Source organism: Notamacropus eugenii, chromosome 2, assembly GCF_028372415.1.
Source record: "Notamacropus eugenii isolate mMacEug1 chromosome 2, mMacEug1.pri_v2, whole genome shotgun sequence".
NCBI classification, from domain to species: domain Eukaryota; kingdom Metazoa; phylum Chordata; class Mammalia; order Diprotodontia; family Macropodidae; genus Notamacropus; species Notamacropus eugenii.
In genome coordinates this window covers 311780813-311795001 of record NC_092873.1, presented here as the reverse complement: position 1 = coordinate 311795001, position 14189 = coordinate 311780813, and the positions used below count along the sequence as shown (strand labels likewise).

Below are 14189 nucleotides of genomic sequence, written 5' to 3'. Positions count from 1 at the left end.
GTATAAGAATAAGTCTATATTTGTTAAATGACTGAAATAATGCAAATGAATCTTGCTGAAAATGAACTTTGGCATTTTTCTTCCAGAAAAAAAAAAGCATAAATTTCATTTAAAGAATGGGTCTTATACTTTTGCTTAAGTGGTATAAAAACTAGGTTTATTAAGTGTCCTGCAAAAAAAAGAGAGATAATAACCATGTATTTTGTACTTTATTTTATTCAGTTCAGCACTAATACATAAGGCATTTACATTTGCCATATTTCACCTGTCACATACTTTTAACTATATCACAAACCAAAATGAAAGACTGCTAATATATAAAAAATGAAAGGGTCAATGTCATGATTGTCAAACAGGGAACTGAATCCCAAAATAAATTATTTTACAAAAATATCAAAGTTGTTTTCTCAAACATGTTCCTACCGGTAAAAAAATTCACATTAAAATTTTTTGTAAGTTGGTACAGCTAGTTAAAGACCATTATTTTAACATAGTCGGGCCTTAAAATAAATATTTTACACAAAGGTAAAGTTATCTCAAAAAATCAAGTATTATCTTATGTTTGGTCGGTCCTTAAAGGACAAACAAGCTGATAAACTGTCCTAGAGATCATGTGCCATATATACACATGCACACATGTACACCAATGTATGTAATGTGGCTAACACTGTATGGACTACTTCTGTAAGTAGTTTTACCCTGTGAACATCCTCTAGAACAAGGCTGGGGAACCTGCAGCCTCAAGGTCATATGTGGCCCTCTAGGTCCTCAAGTGTGGACCTCTGATTGAGTCCAGTGGCCTCAATGCTGCAGGTTCCCCAGCCCTGCTCTAGAATAGATCAAACTTCATTACTAAGTTTGAGCAAAAGAAAATACTTTGGTTAGATTAGTACAGGCTTTTTTGCTTCAGGCACAAAAAATACAGAAAGTCAAATGCTTTGAAGACGTTAAGTATTATTATTATTGAATGCAAAAATTCAATACTGTTCTTAAAATCCCTGAACATACAAGGCACGCTGGTGAAGAAGGACTAATCTATATTGAAAGATAGCAAACAGGACCTTGATTTCTACCTGGATCTTTTTTTTTTTTTTTTTTGGTTATAAATTAAAATCTAGATAGAAAGAGAAGGCAGACATTGTAAAAAAAAAAAAAAGAAAATTTGAATGTTCCACATTTGCAATTCATAACCATAACAGACAATGTAGAACTTACATTCCATCTATTGCTGTTAATATGCTACAACTGCATCATGCCTGAAAGCTTTTTATAAAACTTTGGTCTTAAATGCAGATTTAATTGTAAGGGCATGCAAATGTAGTTTTCCATTATAATAACCAAAGTTAATAAGCAGTGAAAGGTTTCAGGACAGGCTGTGTAAAAAACTCCCTTCCCACCCACTCCCGCCTCCACATTTTATTCTGAGAAATCCATTTCAATTTTATCATAATGTGGTATTTGCTTACCACATACTTGGAAATAAACTTGACTGCATTATGTTTTTGTCCAAAAAATACATATACTTTCAAATGAATCCTGTAAGACACATTTAATTTCTAAACTGCCTACGTGAGAGATGAGTCTGGCTTTGTCACTTACTTAAACTTGGCTGAGGATACCTCTGCTACAAACCTTCAACCTAATACTAATTAATCAAAACACTAATACTTTCCAGCCAGGATAAAAAAACGAACATCCAAAATAAAGAGAAACATATGATTGATCAAGTAACCAGTCAAAAACCACTTCCCTATTATTAGAGCTAATAGTTACTCTCAGCTTAAAGTTCCCACCATCATTATTATTAGTGGTAACTAGGGTCACTGCTTCCATGTCAAACGTGACAGTGGACCCAGAAGTAACTGCTGGCAACTGATTTGTCATCTCCTTTCCATTCACAAAAACGGCACCTGAAACAGTAAAAGAAAATGTCACTTGAGTGTATACAATGAAACTGAACAAAGGGAACAGCCTGGAAATTCCCTAGAAACCACTCAAATCATGGTTCTATAACCAACCCAGTTTTTATTCTGGCTAAGTTAAGAATATAATTTATATTAAGAAATTCTGTTGCTTAAACAATTTAGGATGTCAATCTTTCCTAGATCATGACTAAATGATTCGTTGTCAGTACAATGAAAGACACAGCTGAAGCCACAAAAACATCAACTATTTGAAAAGTGATTTATCCGATGGCATCATTGTGATGTAACTGAACCACGGACTGGAGGACCCTTAGAGACACTGTCTAAGTCAAGAATTCTTAACCTTTTTTATGTCGTGGATCTTGGCATTCTGGTGAGGCATATGGACCCCACCCCCTTCTCAGAATATTTTCAAATGCATAAAAGATGTAGGATTACAAAAGAAAGGAATCATACTGAAATATTTTTTAAAAAATCCAAACATGTTCACAGACCTTCATTAAGAACCCTTGATATAGGTCCAATCCCCTTATTTTACAGATTGAAACTAAGGGAGGCCCCAACCTCACAGAACTAGGTTAAGTGGCAGAGTGAAAGTCTGAACCCAGATTTTCAGCCTCAAATTTTTGTTTTATCATACTGATTCCTTGACCTGGGTTAGTCTTGGATCAGCCAAAATGTCCCATTCCCCTCATCTGTAAAATTACAATTACAAGATCATGTATGTAAAGTTGGAGATGAGAGAAACTGTAATGTCTCTTCTCAGTAATATACACACAAGTATGTGTATGTACAGATGGAGATCAGAAGGACCTTAATTACCTCTTTTTTTATCCTTTTTCTTAAAGATATGCCTTATCTGTTACTAGACATGCCTTGCACAAGAATATCTTATTGAATGTTTTATGCAGACACTTAAAAACAAAGTTATTTCTTACCATTTGTACCAATACACACTGCTTGATCTCGTTGCAAAGAGTCATAGCCATTCTGTTTTTCTACACAAACTCCTATACTGTCTCGCCTATCTGGCTGGCCCACAGTTTCAACTCTGCATGAGAAGGGTAAAAGTTAATTTAAAAAAAACCCACAATCTGGTAACCCAATGGGCTCTTATTCTAAAATCTGCAAAGTAATCCAGCTGGGACTTTTTCTTTCCAAATGTCACAAACTTCTATTTCATACTCAGTACCAAACTTAGTATAGTAATGCAAGTTGTGTTATCACCATACCCAAACTTTTCTTATCAGGTGCCATGAAGGACTTGAGTCAGAAACATGACAGCTTACCTCCCGCAAAGGAGCACATCAGCTTCTCTCTGTAAGTTAGCACCAGATGGGCTCCCACACTGTCTTATCACTTGACCTTATAACTGACAGCTGGCTTAAGAAGGAAGTAACATTTCAGTCCCCAAAATCATTCCCTCACATTTCAGGAAAGTATATCTTTACTTGGGAGTTTAAAGATTCACATGAAGTTGTAGGTTATCCTGAGGAGGGTTTCATTAACAGGATGGCACTTTACCATCCAAGGTTCTTCCTAAAGTAACAGATAATGAGAGACGGAGAGGAGTGTAATCTAATAATCAAATCAAGTTTCGGAGATGGTTTTCTTCACCCAAGTCAGTTTAATTAAGATATTTTGGGAAATAGTGTTTCTATTTTAGATGTTGGAGGATATTGGAAGGAATCTAATATTTCCAAGCAGAATTATAAAACCTCAAATTAATAACAGAATGCAACAAAATCTGCAAAAGAAATTCTCAAAGTGATATAAACCCTTAGGGAAGAAAGTTCTTTAGCAACAAGCACATATGAAATCATCAATACCTAGTATGCTTATTTGAGAATTGTCTCTCTCTGAACAGAAACACGTCTACAAGACAATCTGAAACCAAAGTATCCTACTTTCCTTTAAATGTTTTAGTTTGGAGATAGTAGCATTCTACTCAGTTTTGCTCTATTTTAATTTGTGTGGGTTTCCAAAAAATCTGATTTTTTAAAAGTAAAAAGCTAATGTTTCTAAAATGCAGAGCTTCTGAAAATAAATCAATAGTCTGTTTTGACAACAGATACAAAAGTTCCAAAAGATACTTTACAAAGATCATTATGACAGGTAAGAACTTGGAAAACTATGCTCTAGATCAAGGCTGGGGAACCTGTGACCTCGAGGTCCTCAAGTACAGCCCTTTGATTGTGGCATTGAGGCCCCAGGTTTCCCACCCCTAGTCTACATAGATGCCAGTTATGCTTATTTTTATTATTACATTCTCTAAGAAATGTCTGACAATATGGTATTAATGCATTCATCATATATGACCGGTCTTATTGCCTCTCCATTTGGTATTAATTACATTGGGTATCCCTTTGGTAGGTTATTCTCTCTGGGCTTGCTTCTTTACTTGTATCATTCTATACAACATCTCCCATGTTTCTCTAAATAATTATTCACATTTGTCCTTTTCAATACAACAACATTCTATGAGTTGTAAATCTTCTCAGTATCAAATGAAATAATGCATGTAAAGCATTTTCCCAACTCTAAAGCCCTTCATCAATGACATTCCCCCAACTTTTGGGCACATGACTTTGTTTCCAGCTTTTTGTTAGAAATAATGCTGCAGTCCAGATTTTTATTCTCAGGAGTCTTTTCTTGCCATCAACAATCTCCTTTGGATATTACTTTAGAAATGAGATCTCTGAGTCAAAAAGATGTAACAATTCAGTGATTTTTCTTGCATAATCTAAATTGTTTGCTTGAAAGGATGAACAAATTCATAGTCACTGACAGTGAATTGTCTTCCCACTGCTTCTCCAATAATGAAGTTTCCCATCTTTTCTAACTTGATGGTTGTGAGGTAATACCTCAGTTACTTTAATTTGTATTGCTCTGATTAGGATTTTGAACATTTTTCAAGGAATATTTATTTTAAAACTATTCATGTCCTTTGGCTCTTTGTCTAATACTTCTAATTGTATATACATATATAATGTGTATATATATATATATTTGTGTTAATTACCTATAAATTTTGGATTTTATATATTTTATTATTAGAGAAAGTAACTGGGGAAAACTTTTTAATTGAATACTTCCAATTCTAGCTGATTTGACAAAAAAACTTTCAAATTTCATATAATTGAGGTTGATTGTCTTCTCAATAATGATCTCATCTATTTCTTTTCTGGTCATACATTCTGTCCTATCCATAACAGTGAAAACTCCCATTCTCATAATTTTTGTGCAGTATATGACCTTTCATGATCAGCTAGGTGGCGCAGTAGAGAGCTAAGCCTGGAGTCAGGAAAAGTCATCTTCCTTAGTTCAAATCCGGCCTCATTCGTTTACTAGCTTTGTGAGCCTGGGCAAGTCACTTAACCCTGTTTGCCTCAGTTTCCTCATCTGTAACATGAGTTGAACAAAGAAATGGCAAATCACTCTAGTATCTTTGCCAAGAAAACCCTGGATGGGGTCACTTGAATAGCAGTCAGAGACAAGGAAAAATCTATTTTTGTTTCCATTGCTTTTCAGCTAGCCTCTATTTCACATAAACAGAACGGCAGACCTCTCAAACTACAATGACACATTAACAGGTTTTCTGATTTTCTGAAAGCAAGTTCCTTCTTTTAAGGAAGTTACACAGGACACGGAAAAGGTTGGACGAAATTCTGTTCCTCTCATTGCTGGGTTGATGAAAAGATGTGGAGCTGTGCACCTAGGTTTCTCAAGTGCTAATCACCTAGGAGTGTGCCAGTTGTTTTACTTTCCAAGGCCAGCTGGGTAGGAAACCAGAAAGACTTGGTGTCCAGTGAATGGCTTGCCAAAGGAAGGTGTTAGGAATATCAGTTTACTGAGTGTATGAAGGATAGAGTGGAAGAGGAAAAGACTAGAGGCAAAAAGATGAGCAAGGAGGCTACTGAATAGTCTAGAAATCAGGTTTTTCAATCACTCCAAAGATGGATGGCCTTCCTTTGAATAGTCTTTTCATGTTCCCAGTTGTAATGATTGTGTATATTGTTTTGTTAGTTCTACTTGTTGTAGATTCCATCTCACCATCGTCTCTTTCTCCAGGGAGCTGTATTATGCCTGAAAAACCTCTTCTGTCTCTTGGAAACGCTCCCTGCATACCTGGCTCAGCTCCAGGGTCTCCCATAAAAGGTCTTTTCTGATTCCTGCAATTGCTAAGTATTTTTCTTCCTCACTTCTCACCCAAATTACACGGTTATTTTGTACTGATGCTTATGTGCATGTGTTGTTGCCCTCCAGGAGGAGTCTTTGCTCCTAGAAGGCAAGGACATTTTTGTTTTGGTCACTGTATTCTCAGCAACTAACAGAGCTTTGTACCCCATAGATGCTTAAATAAATACCTGCTGAATTGCAGCTTTTTAATCTATATTAATATTTACAAAATCAGTAAAAAGTATTTACAGTCAAAATTGTAGGCCCTTGAAGTAAATATGGGGAACAAAGGATAAAAGAAACAGTGCCATCACATGAGGTGCAACAATGATAAAACATGGTGGTATAAAACATATGGGAGGGCTGTTCAACCAGTCTTATTTCTGTTTTCTCAGTCAGAAGATCCCCATCCAAACTCCTCCCCAAATTATCAATGAAAACCTTTCTAAACAAATTCATTAATATTTAAACCATTTGGGGATGCTTTAGGGAAAACATTTTAGGGTTAAATTAGTCCTATCTAGATATACATCAAGACTCAAGAGTGGAACCACACTGTATTTAATATGTTGTTATGCTTTTTAATCCTTTGGTGAACCCACTGATAACAAAGGCAGGAGTTTAAGGTAAATTGTAAAGAAAAAAACACCTGTGGACTTCAAGGTCTAAATCTATAATCTTTTCACCATGAAAATTATTCGACAAGTAAGCCTCTGTGAGCTTTAACCACACCATCCACCATATATTATATTCTGACTGGATTTACTGCTTCATGTTTTATGAATGCATTTACAAGTAAATAGTTACAGAGAATGAATATCCAGATGTACCAAGGGGCTTAATTAAAAATGTCTTAAGATTTTTTTGGGACTATCAAGTCACTAAGCGATTAGTTAAAATGAATTCTGACCTACAGAATTTAGGATTGGAAGAGATCACCTATTTCAATTTATAGACCACCTATTTCAACTCCCTCATTTTAAAGAGGAAGACAACTGAGACTCCATAAGGTAAAATAATTTACCCAAAAGTAAAGAATAAATAGTACAGCTGGGACTTGAAGCTAGGCCCCTCTCCTACCACACCTTTTCACAAAGAAGTGATAAATTTCTAGCAACAGGATTGTTTCTTGAAAATTGGACATGTCCTAGCTATTTTCTACTTTTGTTATTAGGCAGCCTTACTAATACTTAATAAATTCTGTTAGTTTACTCAGATTATAAGGCATACAAACAGTTGCAAGCTGAAAAGCAGGTGATGGTCATGGATTTTCAAGGAATACCCTGAGCTGATTGATTACCTATACTATTCCTAGTTATTTATCTGAATATCTCCACGTCTTTGCAATGGCAGTCCTGATGCCTGGAACTCACTCTCTCCTCTCCTCTATATCATATAACCTTTGACTTCAAGATTTAAAGCATGATCTGGCCCACCTCTCCCCCAACTGCTAGGAACTTTCCTCTCTAAACTACCTCCTTTATTTTGTATTGTACATGTTGTGTTCCTGAAGAGAATGAGGACAGGAACTATTTCATTTTTGTTTTTATACCTCACTGCTTATCACAGGCACTTAACAGATGCATGCTGACAGACCTTGCTCATGGTCACATGGTAAGATGAAAAACTGCAGTGTTAAGTTGGGTCCCCTGCCTCCAACTCTTAAGGTTTTTCCCATCACTCCTAATTCTGTCTCTGTTATATCTTGCTGCCCTATCATAAAGGAGAAAAGAAATCAGAAGACTGAGGAGCATTTGGAGGGATGAGCTGACCACATAATCAAACAAGAATTTTTATAGCACATACCCACTGTTCTCTCCCCTTTATTGAAACTAAACAAATAAAAGTAGTAGAGAATCTTAAAATGAGTCCATTGTGTAAGGAAATTGGCTTATGTCAATTGGGTTTTGTTTTCACTGGGTTAAAAAAAACTCTTTGTCTGAACCTACCCAGCAAAACTGAATGTAATCTTTCATGGGGAAAAAATGAACATTTAATGAAACTGAGGATGTCCAAGCAATCCTGATGAAAAGACCAGAGCTTAATAGAAAATCTGACACTTAAATAGAAGAATCAAGAGAAGTATAAAAAAGATAAACATGAAAATTCATTGGATGTGGAGCCAAGATGGTAAAGTAGAAGCAGGGACCTGCTACCCAAACCCCTCAAAAAAACCTGTAAAAAATGACTCTAAACAAAATCTAAAATAGCAGAAACCACAAAATGACAGACTGAAAAAAATTTTCAGCCCAAGATAATCTGGAAAGTTGATAGCAAGGGTCTATAGCACCAGGCTGGGAGCAGAGTGCAGTTTGGCATGGGCTGTGCCAGTGGGAGCTGGAGCAGAAACAGGACTTAGGGGACTCAATCATTGGTGGTGGTTGCAGTTTCCAGATTTCTCAATCCACAAACATCAGACTGACCTCGAAGGTCAGTGGGAAGGGTCTCTCACCTGGCTGAAAGAGGAACATAGTCCAGCCCCTGCCTCAGCCCCTGCCTTAGCCCCAGCCCAGCCAAGCCCTGGCTCCAGCCACTGCTGAAGCTGGGAGCCACTGCTTCTGGAGTCCCTCACTTAACAAAGAGCTCAAAAGTAATTGGCTGAGAAAATGAGCAAACAGGGGAAAAAGAAACAGACTATAGATTCATATTTTCTCAGTGACAAGGGTATTTTCTTATTTCACTGGTGATGAGAAAGAGCAAAACATACAACCAGAAGAAGACAACAAAGCCAAAGCTTCTGCATCCAAAGCCTCCAAGAAAAATATGAATTGGTCTCAGGCTATGGAAGACCTCAAAAAAAGATTTTGAAAATCAAGTCAGAGAAGTAGAGGAAAAATTGGGAAGAGAAATGAAAGTGATGCAAGAAAATCATGAAAAATGAATCACAGCTTGCTAAAGGCAACCCCCCCCAAAAATAATCGCTTTAAAACTAGACTAATCCAAATGGCAAAAGAGGTCCAAAAAGTCAATGAGATGAATGCCTTAAAAAGTAGAATGTGCCAAATGGAAAAAGAAGTCCAAAAACTCATTAAAGAAAATAATTCCTTAATAATTAGAATGAAGTAAATGGAAGCTAATGACTTTATGAAAAATCAAGAAATTACAAAATAAAACCAAAAGAATGAAAAAATAGAAGACAATGTGAAATATCTCACTGGAAAAACAACTGACCTGGAAAAATGGATCCAGGAGAGATAATTTTAAAATTACTGAACTACCTGAAAACCATGATAAAAAAAACAGCCTAGACATCATCTTTCAAGAAATTATCAAGAAAAACTGCCTTGATATTCTAGAACAAGAGGGTAAATAGAAATGGAAAGAATTCACCGATCACCTCCTGAAAGAGATCCCAAAAGGAAAACTCCTAGGAATATTGTAGCCAAATTCCAGAGTTCCCAGGTCAAGGAGAAAGTATTGCACACAGCCAGAAAAAAACAATTCAAGTTTGTAGAAACACAATCAGTATAATACAAGATTTAGCAGCTTCCACACTAAGTGATCGAAGGACTTGGAATATGATATTCTAGAAGTCAAAGGAGATAAGATTAAAACCAAGAATCACCTATCCAGCAAAACTGAGTATAATACTTCAGGGGAAAAAAATGGAACTTCAATGAAATAGAGGACTTACATGCATTCTTGTTGAAAAGACCAGAGCTGAATAGAAAATATGACTTCCAAATACAAGAATCAAGAGAAGCATGAAAAGGTAAACAGGAAAGAGAAACTATAAAGGACTTATTAAAGTTGAACAGGTTACATTCCTACATGGAAAAATGGTATTTGTAACTTATGAGACCTTTCTCAGTATTAGAATAGTTGGAGGGAATATATATGTATGTATGTATGTCTGTCTGTATATGTGTGTGTGTGTGTGTGTGTGTGTGTGTGCAGACAGAGAGACAGAGACAGAAGGCACAGGGTGAGCTGAATATGAAGGGATGATATCTAAAAAAGAAAATTAATGTTGAGAAGAATGTACTAGGAGAAAGAGAAAGAGAAAGGGAGTGGTAGACTGTAGTAAATCATCTCACGTGAAAGAGGCAAGAAAGAGTTTTTACAAGGGGGGGAAGAAGGGGAAGGTGAGAAGGAATAAGTGAACCTTCCTTTCATTGGATTTGGCTTCAGGGGGAATAACATACACACTTAATTGATTATGGAAGTTTATCTTACCCTACACAAAAGCAGGGGGAAGAGGATAAGAGAGGGGGGATAATAGAAGGGATGGCAGATTGGGGGAAGGTGTAATCAGAAGCAAACACTTTGGTAGAGGGAGAGGTCAAAGGAGAGAACAGAATAAATAAAGAGTGGGACAGGACAAAGGGAAATATAGTCTTTCACAACATGACTGTTATGGAAATGTTTTGCATGACTACACATGTATAACTTATATTGAATTGCTTTCCTTCTCAATGAGGGGAAGGGGGAAGGGAGAGAATGTGGAACTCAAAGAGTTAAAAATTGTTTTTACATGTATATAGGAAATAAGATATATAGGCAATGGAATATAGAAATCTATCTTGCCCTACAAGAAAATAGAAAGGAAGGGGATGGGGGCTGGTGAGAGGGAAAGAAGATTAGAGGAAAGGATAATCAAAATACACACTGTCTTGGGGTGGGGGGAGGAGGGAGATGGGAAGACAATTTGAAATTCAAAATTATGTGTAAGTGAATGTTGAAAACTGAAAATAATTTTTTTAAAAAGAAAGAAAAACTATTCATAAGGAACTCAATGTAGTTAAACTGTTCACATTCCTACATAGGAAGATGATATGCATAACTCCTAAGAATCTTATCACTATTAGGGGTAGCTAGGAGTCTGTAAAGATAGATGGCATGGGTATAAGCTGGTTATGTTGGGATGATCTCCAAAAAAAAGAACGTAGGGGTGAGAAAGAGGGATGAAAAGGGAAGGGAGAGGTAAAATGGGGCAAATCTTCTCACATAAAGGAGGTATGCAAGGAAGTTTTCATATTAGAAGTAAAAACAGGAAGGGTAAGAGGTAAGCAATGCTTTGACCTCACCCTCAATGGAATTGGTTCAAAGAGGGAAGAATATATATAAACACTCAGTGGAGTATAGAAATCTATCTTACCCAATAGGGAGACAGGAGGGTATAGAGATAATAGATATGGTGGGGGATGGCTATTAGGGGAAGGACTAGTAAAGGGGAGGATGGATTAAGGGAGATAGTGGTCAGAAACAAAACATATTTTGGGGAGGGCCAGGATAAAAAGAGAGAAAAGGATAAACAGAAGAAAATGGGATAGAGGGAAGTGCAGTTAGTAATCGTAACTGTAAACATGAAAGGGGTGAGCTAACTCATAGAACAGAAGCAGACAGAATGAACTGGAAACCAGAATCCAACAACAGTTCTGTTCAAGAGACACATTTGGAACAGAAAGACACATATAGCTGAAATGAAAGTTTTATGCTTCACCTGAAGTAAAGCATGTAGGAGGCAGTAATCACAATCCCAGACAATGCAGAAGCAAAATTAAGCCTATCTGAAAGAAACAATCAGGGAAACTGCATTTTGCTAAAAGGTATCATAGACAATGAAATAATATCAAAAAATTTTACAGCAAGTTTCTCTGATAAAGGCCTCATTTCTCAAATATATAAAGAACTGAGTCAAATTTATAAAAATGAGTCATTCCGCAATTGATCAATGGTCAAAGGATATGAACATACAGTTTCAGCTATCTATACATATGAACATGCAGTTTGAGCTATCTATAGTCATAAGAAAAAATGCCCTAAATCACTACTGATTAGAGAAATGCAAATTAAAACAATTCTGAGGTACCAGAAATGACAAAAGCTGAAAGAGATGAAAGAAAATAGGCATATTAATAAACTGTTTATTAATTCATTATTAATAACGCCCAACCACTCCAAGAACAGTGTGTAACCATGCATACTCCCTGATCCAGCAATACCACTACTGTGTCTATATCCCAAAGAGATCAGAGAAATAGGAAAGGGACCTATGCGTACAAGGATATTTATAGCAACTCTTTTCATGATGGCAAAGAATTGGAAACTGAGAGGCTGCTCATCTAATGGAGAATGGTTGACAAGTTGTGGCATGTGACTATGATGTAGTATTATTGTGATACAAGAAACAGTGAGGGGGGTGATTTCAGAAAAAAACAAAGTAAGACCTTTATGAACTGACATAAAGTGAGGTGAGAACTAGCAGATCATCATACTCAGTAACAACAATGTGATGAACAGTAAAAGACTCTGCTATTCTGAGCAGTACAGTGACCCAGGAAGTATATTCAGAAGGAAGTATAATTTTCTCTCTTTCTCTTGCTTTCTTTCTTTTGCAATACAGCTAATAAGAAGGTGTTTTGCATGAATTCACATGGAGAGCTGACATCATATTGTTTAGGGGAGGGAAGGAGAGAATCTGGAACTCAAAATTTAAAAAGAAAAGAATGCTTTAAAATAAATAGATAATGGATTAAAAAAAACCTCTTTGACCCTTCTCTCTTTTGTAACCATAAATAAGAAAAAACCTGAACTACACTGCATCTCCATGAAGGAATTCATGTTCAAAATACAAAACCCCAGCTAAGTTGCATCCACCCAAAAGAGTGAATTCGGTCTCAAAATATGGAAGCAATGCCAAGATTTTGAAGTCTCCACTGTTAAGACAAAACTGACTGATTAATCTTAAGTAAAATGGTTTTGCCTTGGGACACAGTTGATTCTCCTCTTAAAGAATGTCTTCAAAGAGTAGAAGGGCTATGGAAGCGATTCCAGAAGGAGAGGGGAAGAGGAATGACATGACCTTTCCCTCTCTAAGGCTGAGACCCCAGCCCTGCTGTCCCTTTCCCTTATCTCTCTTCTCTTCCAGAAATACCCGTCAGACCCCCTAGAAACTGTGCTCACACTTCAAGCTGAATATGATAGAATCTCATTCACCTGCCCCCTCTCCCTGGCACAGTTTCCTGACCTCTGTTGCTGGCCCCACCATTCTCCTGGCCCCACCGTTCTCCTGGCCAATAAACTTCAAACCCTGTGACCAGCTTTTGATTGCGTCTGACAAGTTCTTTCTTCTCCCACTTCTGTCCTATCCCTTGCATTCATCTTTCTTCCCAGTCCCACCACTCTACTCTCACCTTCATTATGTCTTCTCTAGACTCCTGTGCCAGGCTCCTAGCTGGTCTCACTGTGGTCTCTCTGGGTTCCAATTTACCATTCACACACTGCCACCAAGTTCTGGCTAATTACATAGCTGATTATTTAAGCATCTCATCTGCTCAGAAACCTTCAATGACTGCGTATCCCCCAGAGGACAAATACAAAGCCGTTGTTCCAGCATTCAAGGCCCACCACCATAGGGGCACCATTCCTTTACATTACGATGTTACACGACTCCTTTGAATACATTCTACATTTCAGTCCAACTAGGCTATTTGTCCTTTCCTAACCACCTCTATGTATTTGCAAAGGCTGACCCTCGTGGTTAGAATGTACTTTCTTTACAATTCTGCACATAAAACTCCTTCGTCTTTCGAGACCCAACTCAGAGGTCATATCCTCCACAAAACCTCAGCTGGTTTTTCCAAATTAGACCGTCTCATTCCCCAATCTTTCACTCCTCTCTGTGTGACCATTCCCAAGCCTTTATTTCCTTCTACCTGCATCACTGCAGTGTTCAGCAATCCTTGCCTTATTAAATTGGAAACATCCTGAGGGAAAAGTAAAACAGCATTTACTTCTAAAAGGTACTTGGTAAATGGATATAAAATAGGCATCATCACAGCACTTGACTGAGAGGTTGTTGTGAGGACCAGGTAAGGTAATACATGTATAATTTTTTGCCAACTTTAAAGTGCTCTCTGGTAGGCCTTCTTACTGAATTAGGGCCTTGCAGAGGTGAGTCAGTTTTGAGTACTAGAACCTTCACCTGCTCACCCACCGACCATGATCAGTTTAACTGTGACTGACAAAGACAAGTTGTTCCAGCTAGCAGCCCCTTTAGCCCTTAGCTTGGCCCCTTTAGGCCAAGGTCTATTCAGGTACTCACTTAGGGTGAGGTAGTGCCCATTCAGTGAATAGGCCTGT

At 37.2% G+C, this 14189-nt stretch overlaps 1 protein-coding gene across 1 annotated transcript in view; it reads right to left on the bottom strand.

The window, feature by feature from the left end:
- Positions 1-1077: 1077 nt before the first annotated feature.
- CRLF3 (cytokine receptor like factor 3) overlaps positions 1078-14189 on the bottom strand; it is a 36125-nt gene continuing 23013 nt past the window's right edge. The window contains exons 7-8 of the mRNA XM_072644993.1: positions 2864-2976; positions 1078-1910 (exon numbers count right to left, since the gene is read on the bottom strand). Of these exons, the coding sequence (XP_072501094.1) occupies positions 1654-1910; positions 2864-2976 (370 nt within the window). The 3' untranslated portion in view covers positions 1078-1653. The remainder of the gene's footprint in view (positions 1911-2863; positions 2977-14189) is intronic.